General features: G+C 39.9%; 1 protein-coding gene across 4 annotated transcripts in view; it reads right to left on the reverse strand.

Moving 5' to 3' along the window:
• The window catches only part of CADM2 (cell adhesion molecule 2), a 1,138,796-nt gene that overhangs the window by 285,760 nt on the left and 830,624 nt on the right, over nucleotides 1-22,412 (reverse strand). For all 4 annotated transcript variants that reach the window (XM_059720619.1, XM_059720621.1, XM_059720618.1 and 1 more), the window contains exon 2: nucleotides 353-502. In XM_059720619.1, the coding sequence (XP_059576602.1) occupies nucleotides 353-502 (150 nt within the window). The remainder of the gene's footprint in view (nucleotides 1-352; nucleotides 503-22,412) is intronic.

Below are 22,412 nucleotides of genomic sequence, written 5' to 3' on the forward strand. Positions count from 1 at the left end.
AGATCAACTAGCAGTAAACGTGAAAAATATTATGTTCTGCTAAACACTTAGAATGGACAATGCATAATTTTATGAGAAAAGAAGGTATCCATTTCCAAAAACTTCTATCATTGTGAGGAAAGGAGGGAGGGAGGGAGTGAAAGAGGGAAACTATTTAGAAACATTAAATGTACAGTATATTTAATAAAAAAACTACAATCTAGGTAATCTTTTGAGTGCCTGCCTAGGAAACTGAAATCTTTAATATTTAACATGCTAAATGCAAGTAGTTAGGGAATGAAATGAGCAATCTTATTTTAGGATATTTATTATTTATACAAAAAAATCAAAAGTATTTATCAAACTTATTTACCTTTCTTGTCATCAAAATAGAGAGTCTGTTGAGCTGGATTTGACCACTGGAGGGAAGTGTTATCATTTTGATCAACCCTGCAAGTCAAATTGGCCGTTCCTCCTTCAACAACTGTAACATTCTGCGTCAGTGGAAACTGCCCTTGGCTACCTATGGAAGGGGTAAAAAGAAAATACATTAAATTTGTGGAACATAATTTATTAAATTAACTTTCCACAGACTCTACACTATGTATTTGATGTTATATATACTAACTAAACACAAATACAATTAAAATTGAAAGGAAATGTACGTGTAAAACACATTTGCATATCAGAGACATAGACAGGTTAATTTAAAGACTAGGTGTTATTTTTTAAACGATGCTTATTACCATTTAGGAAGTAGACTACAGTCCTTGAAACTCGGCAAGACACACACTCCAAGACTGCCAATCAACATATACTTCTTTATTATAAGAATCTTTTAATAAGTAGCTGCAGAATAGTGCTACTTTTATAACAGTGATGATATCTATATAAAAAAACCCTTAAAATAAGGAAGAGAGGTAATATATTTTATATGTGCAATTATGTTTTCATTTCAGATATTCTCCATACTTGATTCTTGATTGATGAACTATTTTGCTCAGATTATAATATTTCCTACTTATTAATAACATTTAAAAAAATATTCCTATCCATATTAATAAAGATAACTCTGGTTTTATATAGTTTCTTCATGAATTCCGCTGTGAGTGAGAGATCTATTTTATCATGTTAAGCAGTATTGCACTTTATTCTAAAGATATAAATGGAAATATATAATTTAAAAATGTGAAAGATGCTGACTGAAAAAGTTGTGGAGGTGTTTTGAAAGGTTCCTAGTTTGTTTTATTCTTCAACTACTTAATGTAACCCACGATGTAGTGTGTGATTAAATGAAGTTTTAGCAATATGTTATGCAAGGCCAAAACATGTTAGCTTAAATGGCTTGGTATTAGAATAGGTTATGTTTAAATCAAGTAATAACAGCATTATATTGATAGTAATATGGTTAGTGTATATATATATATATATATATATATATATTATGTGTAATCATTTATATATGTAATCAAGGTATGAATTTAGTAGTATGACTGAGTGAGAGAATGCAGAGTTTATGGAATGTTTATTGGCCCTGCGTAAGCAGGAGGAGGTTTGTTAAGGTGATGAAAATGAAGTTACCTCACAATGAACTGTTAGATGGATGGCTGAAGAACCAGTCTGTGACCAGGCACAGAGGATACAGGCTAAGCAACAGGATAAAGGAGGAATTCTGCACGTCCTGCAATTTAGCCTAAACAACTTTCAAGGCTGGAAGACTGACTTCTATGACAGGAGCAACTTCGAGTTGAGATAATGAAAAGAATGATGATATGGGGATGGAAAAGTACCTTGACTTCAGACAAAGATTTGAACTCCCTATAACAGTGGGATCCAACAATGCAGAGTGGGGAATTCACACTCTGCAACATCAGGGAGCACAGACACATCTGTTCACCCCCACTCCCATCACCCTCAATGAGCCTGAGCTGGCCACCCAGTGCCAACATTGAACAAGCAAGCTGGTAACTATAACAACTCCATAAAGTGTGTGTATCAGTGTGTTTGTCTGTGTGAATAATGAGTGTGTTTGTCTTTGTGTTTGTTTTTGTGAAGTCTTTATATGTTTTTGTTCTTTGTAATCAATAAACGCGGCACTTTCCTTATCCCCCCTCATAAGGTCTCGCTCATGATTTGAGCAAAAGGCAATTTGTGTAACAATGATACTTCAGGACAGACTAATAGTAGTTAAGTAGAAAAAAGGACTACAGTAACAAGGCCATCCTTGTGCATGTTCAGGTTCTAATTCTTCAAAAGAGGAGGTATCAATTCGTGCTACCGTTGTTCTTAGAAAAAAATCCAAAGCTGGTGGACAAAATCACCCACAACACTGCAATTTTTTTCTAGACTATTCTTTTTCTCTGACTGTAGAAAAAGATTAACAATATCCATCTATAGATACTATATGACTCATATAAGTTTTCCATATCAAATTTGTATATAATTTTTTGAAATAGTGTGTGTTTTTACATCCCCTTTAACTATATACTTCGTATAAAACCCCCCCTTCCAGATATATGACATATGATAAAGCATATGCAAAAATACTTTCCAGATGTTTGCATGAGCCAGTGTGTTATAAGGACCAAAATGGAAAATTTCCTTACAATCCTAAACAGAGTGAGCGGAGAAGTTTAGGACTAGGACATACAATAACAGTAAATAAATTATCATAAATTACAATATGCCAGTGATTATACCAAATATTATACCACAGATCTGTCATAATACTTTAGGAGAAATTACACATTTTAGAGGCACTCATCATACATCTGTTCTTAGTAAAGAAGGAGTTGGGGATACATCCAATAAATGGGGCAAGATACGATTAAGAACTAAGAAAAATATGTATGTATGTAAAGGAGAAATGTGAGCAATTTACACACAAACTACTGTTTGATTTCATTGTGTTGCCAAATTAGAATCCACACTAAGTTTTGTCCAATGTCTAATACACTATGGTCTTCATCTGTGTGTACAAGTAGCATATAACAAAAAGCATCAACAAAACCAGTAATTCTGTCAGTAAATTCAATAAAAGTGAAAAACAGACCGACTATTTTCTCATACCTTCAAGTGTACCTGCTCACATCCTAATTCAGAACAAATACATTTATGAGTTCCTTTCCTTTTCTGTATCCTTGTGACTAGGTATTTAACAGAATACATCCAATTAGCAGAATACATTTACTAATTCATGGATTTGTTGGAATCTGACATGGCCGTGCTATGAACACTTGTGCTATGACCTCAATCTTGCAACTTCTGGGCTGTCAACCATGCATCTTAGCACTTGTGCCAAACTAGCCCCCAATTTATGGGTAATGCTGCTGGATACCAGAGGCATAACAAGTAAGTTATGCCCTGGGTAAAATTTTGCCAGACAGTGTGGGTGGGAGGGGTGACATTGAACTGGAGAGGTGTGCTGAGTGTCAGAGTGCAGGGACAGTCAGTCTTACCTGCTCTGGTGTTACTGCCACAAGACAGTCTTCCTATCCCCAGCTTTTGCTGCTACTGCTACAGCAGCAGACTGTCCCCACACCTGGCTGCTAATGTGGTGGCACAGACACTCTGTGGGCCATTATTTTGGTGCCCCACCTTAGCTGGCACCTGGGGCTGGTGCACCACTCACCCCAGCAGCATACCTAAGGGACAGTTGTCAGGCACCATCCCTAGGTGCTGAGGTCATAGATTGTTAGGAAGGGACCTTGTAGATCATCAGGTCCAGTCCCCCTGCACTAGGCAGGTCAGGGGGAGGGTGCAAAAATAGCAGCTACTGCATGGTTGGCCTGGTTGCCACCCATGTCAATAGCTATATATCCCAGAGTGCAGAAGTGCCCAGGTAGGCTTCTGGCTGGACCACCCTTAGCTGTGCTACTGCTGGATATACTGTTCCTTTTCTAAAGATAACTATGTGTTCTTAAACACACATTTATTACTGCATTGATTTGTTGATATATGTTGAACAAAATAACAGATTGGTAACTATTATAAGAAAGCTAATCTCTCCAAATGAAATAAAATATTTCCAAAGTAGCTTTAAATCCACTAAAAACATACCTACGTCTTGTTTGAGACCATCAATATCCAAATTTAAGGAAATAATATTGGATGAAAACCAGTATTTTTTTAGGTCTTTTTATTACTGCCTAAATAAGATAAAGACTTCTTATACCGTGGGTCATTTGAGAAGCAAATACTGGAAATATTGGAAATACTGCAGCTAAGTTAACCATACTAGACAATAAATCCCAACATTTTCATGATACCCAAAAAATCTGACAATTCATTCATCAAACCCAGCTTCTTGGAATCCATACTCTAAAAAATGATGAGTTAAAAATTGTAAAGAAGAAAGAAAAAGATGAAAAGATTTGACCTTTTTCTCAATTATCCCTTGCAAAATCTGGTGGGCCAATGAACCTTAATATTATTCTGATGGTTTAGAGTTTTAAAACTCCAGAAAACATGCACAGTCTGTTATTTCTTCTACTGAAGCACAGGCAGCTTTCCAAACATAAAAGCCATATATGAATTGTGGCTAAGTAGCTATAGCCATTTAAAAACCTGTATGGAAATTGGAACTACTTGCCTACCATTAAATCCAGCAGATAGTTCTAGAGGAGTTCAGTCAAATTTTGTTATTTACATTATAGAAAAGAAAACACGTCAATAAAGAACTGTTGTGCACCAACTGGTCAAAACCTTATTGTAATGATTTGCAGAATCTGTCTATGAACAAGCTTTAGTAACATTCTTGTTGATGTTATAAAGTTGTACTTATAAATCTACTGACCCATGGAAGTTACCAAAATCACCAAATGACTAAAAGGTTCTATCACACCCCTCCTAGAATAGGAATGATGACCAGCTGTTAAATATTACTAGCTGCCCATTCAGGTAAGGAACACTTACAGAATATGAGTTGACAGAAAGTAGAAGAATACTAGCTTTTACCAACCTTCCTACAGAAGGCTGGAAGTTATAAAATCATGAAATGCAGTACAGTGAATCAATGGAATGGAAGGGACCTGTAAGATCATTAAGTCTGGTCCTCTGCCATACGCAGGAGGTTAATGAGCATAAACTAGCTCAATGAGGTACTTATCCAGCCTCCTCTTGAACACTTTCAAGGGTGGCGACTGCAGCACCTCTGCCAGGAATGGGTTCCAGGTTCTAGTTTCCTTTACAGAGAAGTTCTTCCTTATGTCCAGCCTACATCTTCCCTGTATTAGTTTGTACCCATTGGTTCTTGTCCTCCCCAAAGAGGGCCTTCCCTGAAGAGTTGCTCCCCCAGATCTTGGTGCTCTCCCCACCCTTGACATACTTGTAGGCAGCTATGAAGTGACCTCTCAGCCTCCTCTTACTCAGACTGAACAAGACTATTTCCCAGAGTCTCTTCTCATAATGCCTATCCTTCAGGCCCATAATCATGTGGGTGGACCTTCTCTGCACCCTCTTGAGCTTATCCGCATCCTTCTTGAAGTGCGGTGCCCAAAACTGGGCACAGTACTCCAGCTATGGCCTCACCAGTGCTGAGTAGAGAGGGAGAAGCACCTCCCTGGATCTGCTGGCAACACATTGGCTGATGTACACCAGATGCCCTGTTGGTGACTTCCTAGCACTGTTGGCTCATATTCAGCTTCTGTCTGATTGTGACCCCCAAGTCCCATTCAGATACTGTGCCAGCCAGTGGGCTACCACCTATCTTATGGTTATGGTGAAGATTCTTCCTACCCAGATAAAGGACCTGGCACTTTTCCCTGTTGAACCTCATCTGACTCTATTCAGCCCATAGAATCAGTCTGTCAAGGTCATCCTGGATCCTTACCCTATCCTCTGATGTGCCCTGCACTGCCAATAAGGTGTGATGGAATCTGATGTTTGATCCCACACTCATGCCTCCTACTATGCGCATGTGGAATGGCAGGAAGAACAATTGTGGGGACTGAGCATCAGATCCCATTGTGCCTTTATCAGCACATTTGACAGGCACCTAATTGATATTCCCATCAATATGACTCAAAGACAACACTAGCCCTATTGGTCATAGGGTCAGACTTGAAGCTCATGTTCAGCTGAATGTCTACCATGATTCACAGTTCTTTTCAGAGTAGCTCCTTCCAAATGTGAAATTCCTCATCATGGAAATAGGAGCGTAAATTCTTTGCTCCTAAATATATGACTATAGATTTGGCAAGGCTAAAATTTATGTAATATCCTGTCCCAAGTTACCAAGAAATCCAGATCATCCTGTGTCAGTGACCTGTTTTCATCATTACTTACCATTCACCCAATCTTTGTCATCTGCAAATTTTATCAATAATGATTTCTAATGTGTGTAAATAATAAAGAATTATGACTAATTCCTATCAATAACAAGTATTATCAACATTATAATAAATTATTAATAAAATATAAAGTTGTGAAAATATAAAGTAGTGCTGATATATACGTGATCTCACAAGAAACACAATCACTCATGTTCATACTCAAATTATAATTATATTTGAGGCCTATGATTTAACTAGTTTAAATAAGTTAACTTGTGATGTATTGGCTTTCTACTGTTTTAATTTATTAACCAAGGTGTGCATTAGCAAGACATCTGTCTTAAAATGTCAAATAATTCTAAATTAATATATTAGCTATATCACACACATTTGTAATTTGAGTGGTCTTCAAAATATCAAATATGAGCGAACAATACTGTAGCAAAACAAACTTGCATATTTTTGGTCAGTAACTTCATTGTTGCTTAAATACAACTGACACTTGTTAAAAAGACACTAATTCTACTGCAGACTTCTTCCAGACATCTGATTCTCGACCAGCATGCCACAGCACTCTGGAGCACCTTGATATCTGTTCAAGACTGCTGTGCAGTGCCATGCAATGTTAGCACAAGTCGGTTTCCAAATACTGTTCACAAGATAAACTCAGAGATTTCAAGTAGAACTCTATAGCTGTGGTCTTTCTGATTTCTTTGCAATAGAAAAAACTTCTCCCTTATTTTTCTGTAGTAAAAAAAAGAGTGAAAACTTTAACCTGGCATTTTCTAAGGAGTGACTCAAGTCTCACCAGGGGTGCCTCAAGTCTAAAAAGGTTGAGAACCACTGTTCTAGCTGCATATTATTTTATTGCTCTTGTAGTTAACAAAGGAAATTTAGTATAAGTTGCTGGCTCAGGGAAAGTCTAGGAAATCTGTAGTCCTCTGGAATTACTTACATTTGGGTTTTAGGAAACTTGATCCATATTCCTATCTCATATTACTAACTCTTAACTTCTTTATGCTTTTCACTGAACAAGTGCAAATCAATGATTATTTAACTTGGAGAATTCTTCAGGTTAAACAGTCATTCTGTACTATAAAAATTGAGAAAATTGTATAGTAAGTAGTTCCAAGTCTTCTCATCTTATTTCAGTACTTGCTGAAGGTTGGATAGAATACAGAATGGCAAAAATGAGAACAAATTTTAAAAGTGCTTCAATGAGTTCGTGGATATTGTATTTTATGTATAGCATAAGACAGAGAGAAATTATATGATTACTACAAGGTTACATAGAAAAAAAACTATAGCAATGCTGATATAAATTAATGTCTTAGTCATGCTCTTAAATCACAATACCATCTTTTTTTTTTTTCCTTTCTCAGTATTTTATTTTGTACAGCTTAACCATATAACCTGTCTTTGTTTTAATTTCCACATTTGTAATATGGTAAAAAAAAATATTTTACTTCAAAAACATGTTAGGATTCATTGTAGTATGTAAGTCACTGTGTCATCAAACTGTTAATTCAAATTAAAGAAACATCTACAGTCAGATACTTTCTTACCTACTAGGCACTTAAGTGAATTTAGAATTAGAATTGACTCTTTTCCTACCTGCTCAAGTCTCTGAACATCAGTTGATTCACCTCATTTTGTTTCTTAACAATTTTATTACCTACAAAAATAACTTTTAACAAAGATAAAGTGTAATTTAAAGAAAATACTTTACTATATGAAGGTGCAATTAATGTTTGATAAAATTCTATCTTTAGCTGAAGTTTAGAGGGCTATAAATAGTTTAAAACTCTGCAAAAGTTCAGTATTAGATTACTATGCTGTTAATGTGTGCTTTAATTTCTTTCATTGCAATAAATCCTTTTCTGTGTGTAGTCTACCCACAAAAGTACAAAGGAAGTTTAGTCCTGAAGGATACTCTGCTACATACTACTCATTATGATAGCACATTAAGCAAAGAGATGCAGACATATGTGCCGGTCTTGTGATCTAATTTCATTTCTAAATAGAAATTATAATTCATGCTAAAATATTGGCAACAAGATTAGAGACTGCATCTAACCAATTGTTGCATTAATTCTCAGCTTGTTTTCTGCAAAACAACCATCTAACAGTCTAAAGTAACCAGGACTCATGGTAAAGGTAATATCTTTTATTAGACCAACTAGATGTTTGCAAAAAATAAATTATTTAATTGCAAGCTTTTGGACACAAACACAATAAAAAATTTATTTTTTTTTGGAAAAAATATAGTTGGTCTAATAAAAGATATCACCTTTATCATAAGTCAGAATTGCTTGTTCCTCTAGAACAATATGGCTACTACCTGGATATCCTTTAACAGTCTAGGGATTAGAATGAACTGCACCCATTTGTTGTGGGGGGGAGGGGGGAGGAATAGGAACTTGCCTTAATATTACTCAGGGCAAATAAGGCCTTTGACTGGGTTGAGTGGCCATTCCTAATTGTCTTAAACAAAACAAATCTAGTCCCCTATATGAAAAAGAAAACAACCCCTCAACCCCTGCCCCCACAATACAAAACAACTTTCCCAGGGTTCTTGGTGAATGATTCTTCCACTAAAAATTGTTTTCAAAATGAAAATAAAATAAAAATGTATGCCATCACAACTAATATTTACTCCAGGAATACATCCACCTGTAGAAAATATCTGAGTTTATGAGACTATTGCAGCACCTATCTATTGCACTATTGCAGCACTATCCTTTTTAGGGCCTTTAATTTCAGTAGTGGTACTGAAATTAAAGGCCCTAAAAAGGTTAGTGGAAATAACACACACATATACTGAGTATAATTAAGCCATACAGATAAATAGGAGAAATATAAATTTCAAATGAAAAACAGTATGAAAAGTATACACAAGAAATGCTATTGGTAGTAATTTAATGTGAATTTCACACACATTCTTATATAGCTTGTTTTATACTACTTCCATATCATAGATCATGATATAGTCCCATAAATACTAATGAAAAATGCCGTAGAAAAATGAATCTATTTTTATTTTTTTATTCTAAATTATTAAAAGGGACAGCTAAGAGGAAATCAGAAAATCCCAATTCAAGGTGCAAAACTAAAAAAACACATTAAAAAGAAATATGTATTCCCCAGTATGCTGACCACCAACAGAGCTGATCTTTTTATGGACATAAATGAAAGGACGATCCATTGGTTAGGGTGATAGCCTTTAGCAAAAGAGAGTTAACCTCAATTTTCTGCTTCACTATATACTTGCTCTATGAACTTGCCAAGTCTCTAAGATCCAGTTTCTCAAAGGAATTTAAGTGCTTAGTAACAGTAGACGTTACCAGAAGTTAGGCCTTCTAATGCCTTTGAAATCTGGGCGTTAGTCTCTTTGTCCAAAAGTTCTCTCTCTGTAAAAAAGGGATAACAGTCCTTCACCACTTCAAGGGGTATTGTGAGAATAAATGTCTAATGAGACATTCAAGTACTATGGTAACAAGAGCTATGGAAATACCTAAGATGGAAAGAAAAAAAATATATGCAAATCTAACTACCAACAAATTCTCTTCAGAAGCCAGCACATATTAAAAAAATAAAAATAAAAAGCATATATGTGAAAATAACAGTAATCTATTGGAGTGAAAAAGTATTGAGTTATCTTACTTATAAAAACACATCATATTAAATGCTCAGACACTAATGTTTGGCAAACATTTGGTGAGAATTTCAAGTGATGTAAATTAGTGTGTGTTCACTGACTATGCAAATTTACACCATTGGAATATCTGGCAAGTTTCTCTGCCAAAACATCTTACTATATATTAAGAACATGAGGACTCAGAACCTATTTCTCTTCAGAGTGACTTGTGGAAATGCAGAGTTGGACTCATTCGTTTTAAAATCAAAATTGAAATATCTTAAAGTACTGATGATTCTTTTCTTATATTAAGGAACAGAATATCCTCTCTGGAATAGAAAAAGCCATAAAAGTAGGAAAATACACTTTTTAAGCAGAAATAATTTTAGCTACATACATGGGAGACATAGTTAGCTGTTTTAGTCTGAAGTTAAGTAGGAGGCAGGGTAGATTTGCACCTTATATACTAACAAAAGTAGTTAGAGAGAGAGGAAGAGAGAGAGAGCGAGAGAGCGCATACATGCATGTTTTTGTGAACTAAAGCTCACTTCATCAGAAGCTATGAAAGGATTCAGAAAGCAGCATATATGAAGAACAGAAATTAGAATACAAAAGACAAAGGAACAGGGTGGGGAAGAGAGAAGGAGGGAGGAGGGCAGTTCTGAGAGAGGCAAACAATCAGTAAACCCATCAAAACAAAGGAGTCACCAAAGCTAACCCAGGTAAGAATCCATACTTAACACAAACCAGTCTATGGATGACTTCTTGTTCTGCAATTTCCTGTTCCAATTGGTTTTTAAAAGTTGCTGTCTGAGAACAGCCACCTACAGGTTAGCAAATGGAGTGTCCAAGGAGGTTAAAGTATTCTGCCACAGGCTAGCATGTCTTTCTGCAGCTGATGTCAGAGCAGTGCTCATTCATTCTGTCATGTGGGGATTGCCCATTCTGCCCACTGTGCACAGCAGAGGGACACTATAAGCAGGTGATGACATATATGAAATTGGTGGAGTTGGATGTGAGTGAACCTTGGATGTTATAATCCATTTTATTTGGTCCAGTGATTATGAGGTCCATACTGATGTTGAGGCACATAAAACATTTGGGTCTATTGCAAGGCCTGGTGCCTCAGTGACACTGCGAGTTAGGCAGCCCACTGCTTGAGAGATGCCATTTGAGATTGTAGGGGCTGCCTGTAAGCCAAGACTGGTTTATCTCCAATGACTACTTTGAGACAGTCATCCTTTTCCAATGCGGGTTGTCAATCACTAATGATAAGTCTTAGGTGTTCACTCCAGGGGTTTTAGGTAACAACTACCAAACTATGGGAGATGACACTGAACTCTGGGGGAATGTGGTAACACTTGAAGACAGGCTGGCAAAACAGGATGACCTGGACAGGCTTGCGATGTGGGCAGACCTCAATCAGATATCATTTAACACAGAGAAATGTAAAGTGCTCCATCTGGGGAGAAATAATCTACAACACATTTACAGGATCAGCAGTGCTACACTTGCTAGCACAACATTTGAATGAGACCTGGGTGTCGTGATAGGCCACAAAATGAACATGAGCCACCAATGTGATGCCATAGCTGGCAGAGCTAATCAAACACTGGCATGCATCTACCTCTCTACCTCATGCATCTACCTCTCTACTTGGCCTTGGTGAGACTGCAGCTGGAGTTCTGCATCCAGTTCTGGGCACCGCAATTCGGGAAGGATGTGGAGAATCTCAAGAGAGTCCAAAGGAGGGCCATGAGCATGATTAGAGATAAGGTTATATGAGTAGAGGTTGGAAGACTTGGGACTGCTCAGCCTGGAGAAGAGAAGACTCAGAGGGGACTTGCTGGTAGCCTGTAAGTATATCAAGGGGCATAGATCAGGGCCTGGGAGGACATCTGTTCACCAAGGCCCCCCAGAGGGGGACAAGAAATAATGGGCACAAGCTGATTGAGGATCGCTTCAGGCTAGACACAGGGGAAAACTTATTTACAAGTTGAGTGCTGAGGGTTTGGAACAGGCTCATCCTTGAAGTGGTACAGTCAACCACCTAGCAATCTTCAAAAAGTATCTTCACACCCATCTTGCTGGGTCATCTGATCCCAGCAGTCTTTCCTGCCCAAGTGAAGGGGAGCTGGACCTAGGATCTAACTACTATGAAACTATGAAGGAAAAACATGTCTGTTGTCCTTGTCCCACTGGAGCATGCAAGTTTGGAAATCTTTGCTTCCTTCTTAAGGAGTGAAGCTGTTTGTGATAGGTTTCATGGCTGGATGCAGATATCTCTTCCTGGTAAGTGACTATATTCACATGGTTCTGTATTCTGCTTGCTAGCTCTATAATCCTAGTCTTGAACTGTGCCTGTTTGCTACATACAACACTGGTAAATTGGTTCCTCAGTTTTGCAGACAGTGAAGTACAGCTTGTCAAAATAAGTGGCATGGTATGTAGAATGGAGTACATTAGTCATTTAGGTATCAGGAGATTCCCCTAGGTATGATATTAATTTGCTTGCATCTGGTCAGAAAGAAGATACCCGAGTGTACCCAAACAAAATTTTTTGTGTAGAACAACTGCAGTCTATTTCATTCAGCTAAACATGGTGCCATCCATTAGCTGAGAGAGGCAGTTAGCTGTATTAGTCTGAAGACAAGAAGAAGACAAGGTAGTTTTACATTTAATACATATTCCAGTGATCTGGGAGAGTTCTCCTTTGTTTGTTCTCCTGGTAAAAAGACTTACCCAGGGACACTTGAACATACATTTGAATGCTAAGCCCCTGAAGAGCACAGGGGTTGCAATGTTCGCTTTGTGCACACATCTCAGCATGATCTTCAGGCTTCCTTGGTCTGCCTGGAGACAAAATGGCAGCAGTATACTCAGCAGCCCTGACTGGATCAGAGGTGGTGTCATTCCCACAGGGTGCAAGGAAACAAAGCACCCTGGGATGCTGGAGAACTGTGCTATGGCTTCTCTCAGAAGAAAATGTTTATCGATATTCACTCTCCCAGGAAATATTCTCCTGGGAGTGATTTAAACTTGGTTGTTCCAAGGCTATTTTTCTCACAGAGCAGCCATTTTTGCTGAACATTTCCTTGAACATTTGGTATTTGGTGGTTTTGTTCTCATTGTTTTTAATTTTATGCTTTGATATTGGTTTATCCCTCCACCTAATAGTTATGGCACAAATGTGTTTAAAAAGAAAGGGAAAGTAGTAGAAATTGAAATCTAGTGAATGTATGTATGATTATTTGAACTATATGCACCAGCAGGATGGTTTATACACACATTACTGAGAAGTCCACCTTTAAAATCTACATGCAAATGGCAGTACCAAGTGGGTATGGGATAACAAACATGTGAGCAGCTCATAATGAAATATAGTCTGCATGTATTTCATCTGTTCTTTCACCATTGCCTCACATTTTATTTTTCAGTATGATAAGGTGGATAAGCAGCTTATGGTCTAGAAGTCTAATTCATTAAACAATATTAATAGCAGTAGTATTAAAGTCAGGCATGGTAGGGCTTCTTCTTTGGAAAAGTGGATGGGGAGTCTGAAAACTCTTCACATGAGAATTTATTTCTAGTTTTGTCACAATGCTGAGAAAGAATAGATAAATATACAAGGTTTTGCATGGTTATCTGAGTTTAATACAAACCATGGATATTTTTGAGCAGAAAATATGTCTGATTCATTTTTTGAAACCTAGAATTTAAAATCAAATCAACACAGGTCTCTATAGAGATTTTTACATTCTGGCAACAAGCCTTTCAAATGTCAATACAGAAAATGTGAGAAAAGAAAAAATAAGTAAAATGAAGATATGTATACAGGCAACCCCTTTTTCAAACATATGTCATAAAAAAATTAGTTTCACAGGACAAAAAAAAACTTCAGTCACAAATACTCTTGTACAAAGTAGAAAGTTTATTAATGGAAAATCATTTTCCTAGGAGGGAATTGCTAGAAAGAAAGATAGCATTGAAATACAATACCAAGCATGTCCTCAAAGATAATGAATTTGTCTTCATAAAGATACTTTATCTTTCTAGAATGCTATTTGAAGGGTCAATAAACAGGACCTAGAAATGACTCTTTACCTATAATGTGAAAATTTGAAAGGCATCCAGCCAAGTGAAGAGAAAACTATGACTACATTCAGAGACAGATCCAAAAGAAAATCTAATCACTTAACTATGTTCTAAATTGAGATGTCAACCTAGAGCATGTATTCTGAAAATGGTACATAGCTGGTTAGATGCTTCAGGAAATGGTGAAGATTCACTGTTTGGTCTAGGATAATGAGGGTTGTTTTCATCTTTAAAATGGAAAGGCAGTTAGGTCATATGACCATAACCCTGGCACACAGGGTGCCTTGTCCAACTGTTGGAATCCTAGGGTGCCCAGAAACGTAAGCCGCACTTGGCTCTCCTAGGAGCCAAAATGGGGCTTTCCAGCAGGGAGGGCACTAATAAATAAATTGCTTAATATTTAAATCACGAGATACTGGATACTTATTTACAAACACTACTAATGACCTTTATGCACAATGAATTTATACACAATCCCCAGCTCCTCCCACCACATCATGGTAGGTCCTTCATGGCTGGGGTCACCACACTGTTGGCAGCTGCTTCCACATCTGGGTTGCAGAACATATTCTGAATAGCCTGAAAGTTATAAGTTAATGGTATAAATTAACTGTGCAGTACATCATCAGGGATCTGGGTTTTCCATTTCCTACTGAAAAATGGAAAAAACCTGGATTTTCCCTATTAACTGAGAAAAACGCATATTTTTCATGTTAACAGGGAAACATGCAGATTTTCCACTTTTGCAAAGACCTGTCTGCAAGCTGGCAGAGTTCCAGCTTGCAAGGGGCTGGAGAGAGTGGGAGAAGCGGGGTCAGGCAGGGGGAATCATGTGCATGTACATGTTCACGCATGCACATGGCTGCCAGGCAGCCTGGAAAGTATCTCCCACAGGTAAGTCTGGAGGGGGGCAAGGAGGGATTGAGGCCCCCATAGGGACAGAGAGAGAAGCTTGGGCAGGGCTGGGGTTGCTGTCACTGCCCAGATGGGGTGGTGCATGGGGCTTGGGGCCCCAGGCTGGAATTCAAGACTGTAGGGCCCAGACAGGAAGCAGGATAGGGCTGCGGGTGGCTTATGCAAGGGGGTGGGGCCAGCTCCCCACCACTGCATGCACTCCCAGAGGGGGCAAGGGAGCACATGCCCCCCAGATCTGTGGGTGGGGTGGGAGTGGGCTGCCAGCTGTGGATTTGGGCTCCCTGCCCTGGGGCCTCTTCAGCCCAGTGGGTGGGATCCAGTATGGAAGGGCAAAGCAGGGCAATGAAGCTTGTTGCTGTTGTCAGCCCTGTGCCACCCTGGTGAGGTGCCCCATGCCTGCCCAGCAGCAATGGGTTTGGAGGCATGGAGTTGTGCCCTTCACTACTGCCAGGTAGGGAGGGGGCAACTCATCATGGCAGCATGGGAATCCAAGCAGCAATGAGCTTCCCCATCCAGCCCCACTCTGCCCTACTGTTCCAGGTCCCACCTGCTGGGCTACAAAGGCCACAGGGGGAGGGCAGCAGGGAAGGGAGCCTGAGCCTGTAGCGGCCAACACATGCCCCCAAATACTTGAGTTCTGCTTTGGCCATGCCACTCATAGAGGGGCAGGGAGCTGGGCTTTGCACTCCACTCTGCCACAGCAGCTGCCACTTCCCACAAACAGGAGCCAGGATTCAGGTGCTGCTGCAGGGGGCAGGGGACTATGGACCAAGGTCCCTGGACCCATACCTTAGCAGTGGGGAGCCCCCTTCAGCAGGGATGGAGGAGAAGGGAATATGGGTGGGGAGTGAGTGGCACCGGCAGGGCTGGGGACTGTAACTTGGGAGTGATGGGCCTGGACCTGTGTCCTTGTGAGTGAAGGGGGCAGGCAGAGCTCTGATTTTCCATGATAAAAAAACAAAAATCAAATACCAACATTTATAGTTATTTAGAATTTATTTTATAGTGATTGAGGCACTGGTAGACTTCCAAAATGCTTAAAAATTTTAAATATATCAATGCAACATGGTATTCAGTTGATGTATATATGTAAAATGGTGTTTCATTTTAATTGCAGAGTTTGGGTTTTTTAATCAGAGAATTTGAAATTTTTAAACCAGAGAAAACCAGGATCCTTGATCATCACATATAATACAACACATATTTACCTCCTGTTAAAAAGAAGCTAGAAGCTTTACTAATAAGCTCGGGGCCTGGGGCTGTACTGTTTAGGAAAAACAAATCTAATTTTATTAGAATCTGCATTAATCTGCTGTCTCATAGAGTATGTATAAAAACACAAACTAGGCAAAAAGAATCAAAAATGTTGTTTCATTAGTCTTGTCATAAGACTTAAATCTATATTTCCTTCAGATTCTTAAAGATCTAACCTTTTTTAGCATCTACATCATTGAATGCTATACTGAATGTTACATGCACACCTGAGTTAATGTTCACTTCAGTTAACAATTCAATACCTCAGTTATGCTTCTAGCTAGAGATAAAAGCAGGGCTGTGAAATAGGAGCTACATTACCAGAAGCATCTAATAGATAGATATAACAAAGGATTACTTGTTTAGTGGAACCATTAAATACCACTAACCATTAAAAAGGAGAGTAAGACATTTACACTAGATGTTCCCAAACACTGGGATGCGGCTTGGTACTGGGCCATGGCGGGGTCATGGCACGAGCCCCCTGCTCAGAACCCCATCTGTCCTCCCCTGCAAGCAGTTTCTGGGGTCACACCTGAGTTTCCAGGGTTAAAGCCAGGTGGCTGGAAAGCCCCGGGAGCTAGGCAGTCGGCTCCATGCACCCCATCCCACTCCTGCTGGGCCATGGCAAAAAAAAAGGTTGGGAACCACTAATTTACACCTAGGAAATGGAGTGTTTAGAAGGAATCAGGTAGGTTATAATGAGTCCAGTCACATGTGACCTGCCGCTCCCGATCATGGAGCCCCTGACAGACAGAAATCAACTGTCAGAGGCTCCATGATCAACCAGGCAATTGAGATCAACTAGTTGGTGACCACTGTCCTAAATGAATTAGCCAGTTACCATCAGGGATGGGTGGGTGGGGATGGAACACTGCCACCCACTGTCCCGCACTGCTACCACCTCCCAGGAGCTGGAGGAAGAGGGGAAGCTTGCCCCACCATCCCCTCCTTCTCCCTCAGCCAGAAACCCCTGCCACCGCTGCCTCCAGGGAAGTAGGGCAGGAGAGGTGGGGGATAGCACTGCTGGCCTCACCCCCCTGCTCAGTGACCGCCATCTCCAGGGGTGGCAGCACCACTCCACTCTGTCCCCTCTGTCCCTGCCATCATGGTGGCACTCTGCCACACCACTGCCACTGCCTCCTGTCTGGAACACTCTTGGAGCACTCTGATTGGTTGTTTCACTCAGCATTGTGATTGGCTGCTGAGATAACCAATCAGAGTGTGAATAAAGTGTTACAGACACACAAACAGACAGACTACAGCTTTTATTATATTAAAATTTTGCCTTACTTTTAGAAATTATTCTTCCATATATATGTTGACTTGAATTATAATTCTGAAGAGAAATAAGAAAGGATCACATAATGAAAATTAAATATTTTCTTTGAGTCAAATGAAACATCTTGGGTTTAACAACATAAAATGTCTTGCTTTTCATTTTGGTCAAAAAAAAAAAAGAAAAAAGAAAATACAAGAAACAAGTCTATATAAAATATTTTTGTGATATTTTAGCCCTCAAAAACTTCATGATAATTCAAGCAATACCTCTACATAGTACTTTGAAAAGGTTTTTTTGTATAAACTTCAAACTACTGTTCACTAACAAGATGGGTAGTGGGAGTAGGGAGGAAGAGGCACCTGCAGCAGTGGTCTTGGGTTCCAAAATGACAAGGAGTGTAAAAATAATAGCCTGCTAACTTCTGTCACTTCCCTATGTGCTTCTACCACTGAGAATGCAGAAATGCCCTGCTACACTTCTCCTATTTACCTTTATACAGCACTATAGGTCAGTGATTCCCAATTTGATTGCCACAGCACTCTAGGGTATTGTAAGAGATCTTAAAGCCTGTACCAGGGGCGGTGCAAACACCTACACATAATTCAGAAGATAAACCCAGAAATTTCAAATAGGAATTCATAATGCCAAAAATATTTTGATCTGTTGTTGTCTTTCTGAGTTCTTTGCAACAGAAATTGCTCTATTATTTTTCTGTAGTCAGAAAAGAAGTGAAAGCTAACACCTGGCATTTTTGATAGGTGTTTTGAGTCTAAACAGGTTGAGAACACTGCTACAGGTAGACAACTAGACAAAACAATAAAACACCTTTGCAACCTCTCCAGCTTCAGTTATCTCATTGCTCTGGCATGTTCTCCCACCTGCAGTGCAGCCCCTCACCAGGAGGAGGCTTGCGCTCCCTGGGACACCATGATGGGATGCTGCCCCATCATGGCCCCTCTCCCCTCACTGGTCCAATGGCAGAGACGGGAGCATGACCAGATATGGACTGGCATAGCCCCCTGAGATGAAGGGGGAAGGGAGAGTTTATTCCCCCCTCCCTCCTCTCTCCCCCCTGGGGAACCCCAGCTGGAGTCTGCTGGGTCAGGTGTGTGCAGCAGAAGCGGTGGTCAGGGCTGGCAGACTCCGGCTGGTGGGAGAGAAGTTGGAGGGGGGAATAACCAACTCCTGCCTGCTTCACCTCATGGGGCCATGTCAGGCAGCATCTGGCCATGCGCCCACCCCTTCCACTGGAGTAGCAAGTGGTGAGTGAACCTGACAGGGACTGCTCCCCCCCAGCTAAGCAAACTCTGGCTGGCATCCCCTGACAGAGGAGGAAGAAGGAAGGGAGGTGGGAATAAACCCCCTCCCTGCCTCCTTCACCTCAGGGGGTCATGCTGGGCCAGTGTCTGGCCATGCTTTAGTACCCCCTGGCTTCTGCAGTGGCTTCTGGCCTGAGCCACTGCAGACATGTACCTGCATTTCTGGAATCAAAAGTGAAAGTCTATTCATTTGCTTGCTGGTTAAGTATACACAAGTTAGACTATCCTGTAAAGATTGAATCAATTCAGGTTCTGTCTCTTTAAATGTCTGTACTTAGCCTTGAAGAGAGGAGTATCAAGGTTGAACAGCATTAAATTGTGTCACCATTCCATGTTAAAAGTAAAAAGACAACAGAGAGAGCAGATTAGAATAAGCATCAAAATGCTGCTTGTAGTTTAAACAAAGTTCATAATTTCAAATGAAATTCTTACCTATATGCCTACCTATAGCTTACTTACATTTTCAGGTCAGCAATAGTTACTTATACCATTGTAAAAAAGGCAATGTATAAGTTATCCTCTATGTCTACTCTTAAAATGTATTCTTTTATTACATTATTTAGTAAATGGGGAGAAAAAAATGAAAAATGTCCTTGCCCATCATATTCCATCATAAGGTATGATGTTATTCTTATAACCAAAAGTATGCCATTCTTACTAAAATATCCAAGTAAACTCATATTCAACTTTTTCACAGTGCATAAAATAAAAATGCACTTACAGAGAGATCCATGAAAGTCAATGTCTTTGTGAATTTCCCTTTTTGGGCACTTCAGACGCTACCTATCTAAATGAGAACTTTGATTCTGCTGACTATATTCTGGACACCAGAGGACCATCAGTAAGACACAAACTAAAATCAACAGTGTCCATAATACAGAAAAATATTTTTTTGCTAATTGAATTTTACCATTCCCTCCAATCTTCTCAGTTTACGTAGAGGCAATCAATTATATGTCAACTTCTGTATGCTCACACACCGTCTCAGAAACATTTCTGATTGATTTATTGTAAGTGGTTATTATCACTCATTACTTTACGTACGAGACTCTGAAAAAATCCTTCTGTAAACACCAACCCCATACCTTGGTTCCTTTTTTCTATTTTATAAACTATGCCTCTACCTTATACTTTTTTCACTCTTTTGTGTGACAAAGGAAGATATGGTGAGAGTAGAAAGGAGAAAATTCTTTAATTATAAACAGATGCTGAAAGCTATATTATCATGGTATTCTCTCTTATAATTACAAAATGTTTTCCAATTAAATATCTAAAGACCAGACAGCAATTTCCTATCTAAACATAATTCTATATTACTGTATTAAAAACACCTTCAGGTAAACTTTCTTTGGTAATAAAAAATGAACTTTCCTGTAAAAATAAAATTTCCAAGCAGGGCAGAAATAGGTGCTCTATCCTTAGCAGATGAAAAGCACCATATCTGCAGACGGTTTAATCTAAACAGGTAGTAGCTTAATGAGTTTGTGTTGATCAATATGTAGCTACATTCCAGTCAACTCAGAACATTCCCTGAAGGAATCAGTTTTGTTTCTCAATGAGCAGAAGCCAGAGTGGTTAATAAAATGTGTTCTCCACTTTTGATCATTTATACATTCACAAAGATTTCATTACTGGCGATTTCACCTACCATGTCAATGTTTACTTTCTTTGATGTTCAAGTCTTTTGTAGTGCCAGACAAGATCACTGAATTGCTGTTCTGTTTAAGCAAATGAAAGTTGCTGTTATAAATTAACTTAGAGTTTGACATTTCTCTAAATTTACACAGTGGAGCCAGGCAGGGATTCCATTCTTAGAGTTTTGATGAGATGTAGCTGCAAATGGCCAAGTGCTAGTAAACAGCACAAAATCTGAGAAGCCAGGCCAGATCCTCAGCCGGTGTAAATTGTAGAGAGAAGATTAAATGAAAATAGCTCTGATAGTCTGCTTTAGCTAAGGTTATATCTGGCCCTGTGTTCTTGCTGGTAGGATGTATGATCTTGTTCTCAGATGTTTGTGCTGAAACATGTATAGCAAATACTTTTCTGTCAAGAGAATACTATTTGTTTCAGAAGAGGCTGAGTAGGTCCCTTGGGTCCGTACAGCTTTCTGAGTAGACTGTGTACATTTTATAATTTTTCATAAAATAATTTCTGTGAATATTTAGGAATCTAGAAGACTAGGTCCCATTAGTACGAACGGACATGTTAGGATTATATCCTGCTTTCTTTCATACCCATGCTACTAATGAAGTTTATTAAGATTGTATGGGTTGATCAGATGCAGATATGGCTCTAAGTTGTGTTATTTAGATCTAGGTATGTGAAAAACTAAACACCCAGCTCATTTTGACACCAAATTACTGAAAGTATTTCCTTCCTTCCTTCCTTCCTTCCTTCCTTCCTTCCTTCCTTCCGCTTTGGACGCTTCGGACCAGGCTCGCTTGGAGCTGCGTGGGGCGATCCCGAGCGTAAGACTCCCCGGCTTCCTATCTCTTTTCTTGCTTCACTCCCACCTCTCTAAAGGTCTCTAGCCTCTGTTTATTTCGCTTTCTGACTCTTTTCTTGCTTTTTTGCAGCTTTTACCCCCACTTTTCTCTCCTCTCTCTTCCCTCCCCCTCTGCTTCCGGTTTCTTTGTCTGTGAGACGCTTCTCGCAGCCTTCTCTTTTACTGTCTCTTTCCCTCTCTTTCTCTTTTTTCTGTCTGCTCGTTACGGGGAGTTACCTTTTCCATTAGCCTGCCTTCCAGAGGTGCTCTTAATTAACCCTCCATCCCCCCCTCACCCTTTAGTTTTCCTTTTCTTTTTTCTTTTTGCTGTTTTAACCCCCCCCCCCTCCTTCCCCTGCCGCTTTTTTCCCCCCCCACCCTCCTCCCCCTTTGTGGGGAGCTCTCTATTATCATTTGCCGCTTGAGGGGTGCATTTCCCCCCCCCCTCTTATTTTGTTCTATCCACGCTTTTTTTTTTTCTTCACCCCCCAAATCCCTCCCTCCCTTTCAGTGGCTTATCTTCACTTTCTGTTTTGGCCGCATTCCCGGGAGCTTGGCCTTGAGCTCCTGTGTTTAAGTTTTCTTTTCATTCCCTTAGTTTTTTTTTGCTTTGCAGTTTAACCCTGTCCTAGTGAGGATGGCTGCTCCTACACCTGGCAGTTGGCATGAGGATGTCTCTCGGGACCTCCCGCTGACGCATGGCCTGAGGGTTCATGCCCCTCTCCATGTGGGGCTTGAGGTTTGCATGGAGGCTCTGGCTGCGCTCCTGGGATGGCGTACGATCCGCTATGCGGGTCGTGTGAACACGGTCCCGATGATTTATTTGAGCACGCCTGCCTTGGTTGACAGGGTGTGTGCTGAGGGCCTAGACATTGCGGGCATCCACTACCCTGTCACGCCCCTAGAGACTCAGGCAGTGAGGGTGGTGATCTCTAACATCCCACCACATGTTTCTGATCGGGAGCTGGCCAGGGGACTCGAGGCCTATGGAGTTCTTACGAGTCCTTTTCGCCGGCTGCCGATGGGAAGCAAGGACCCTCAGCGGAAGCACGTCCTGTCTTTTCGGAGGCAGGTCTTTATGCTCCTCAAGGAGGGCCCCCAGTCTCTACCTCGCTCCCTGAGCTTCACGCTCGAGGGTCGGAGGTATATTATCTATTTGTCTGTGGGAGAGACT

Source organism: Alligator mississippiensis, chromosome 1 (genome assembly GCF_030867095.1).
Source record: "Alligator mississippiensis isolate rAllMis1 chromosome 1, rAllMis1, whole genome shotgun sequence".
In the NCBI taxonomy this organism is placed as follows: domain Eukaryota; kingdom Metazoa; phylum Chordata; order Crocodylia; family Alligatoridae; genus Alligator; species Alligator mississippiensis.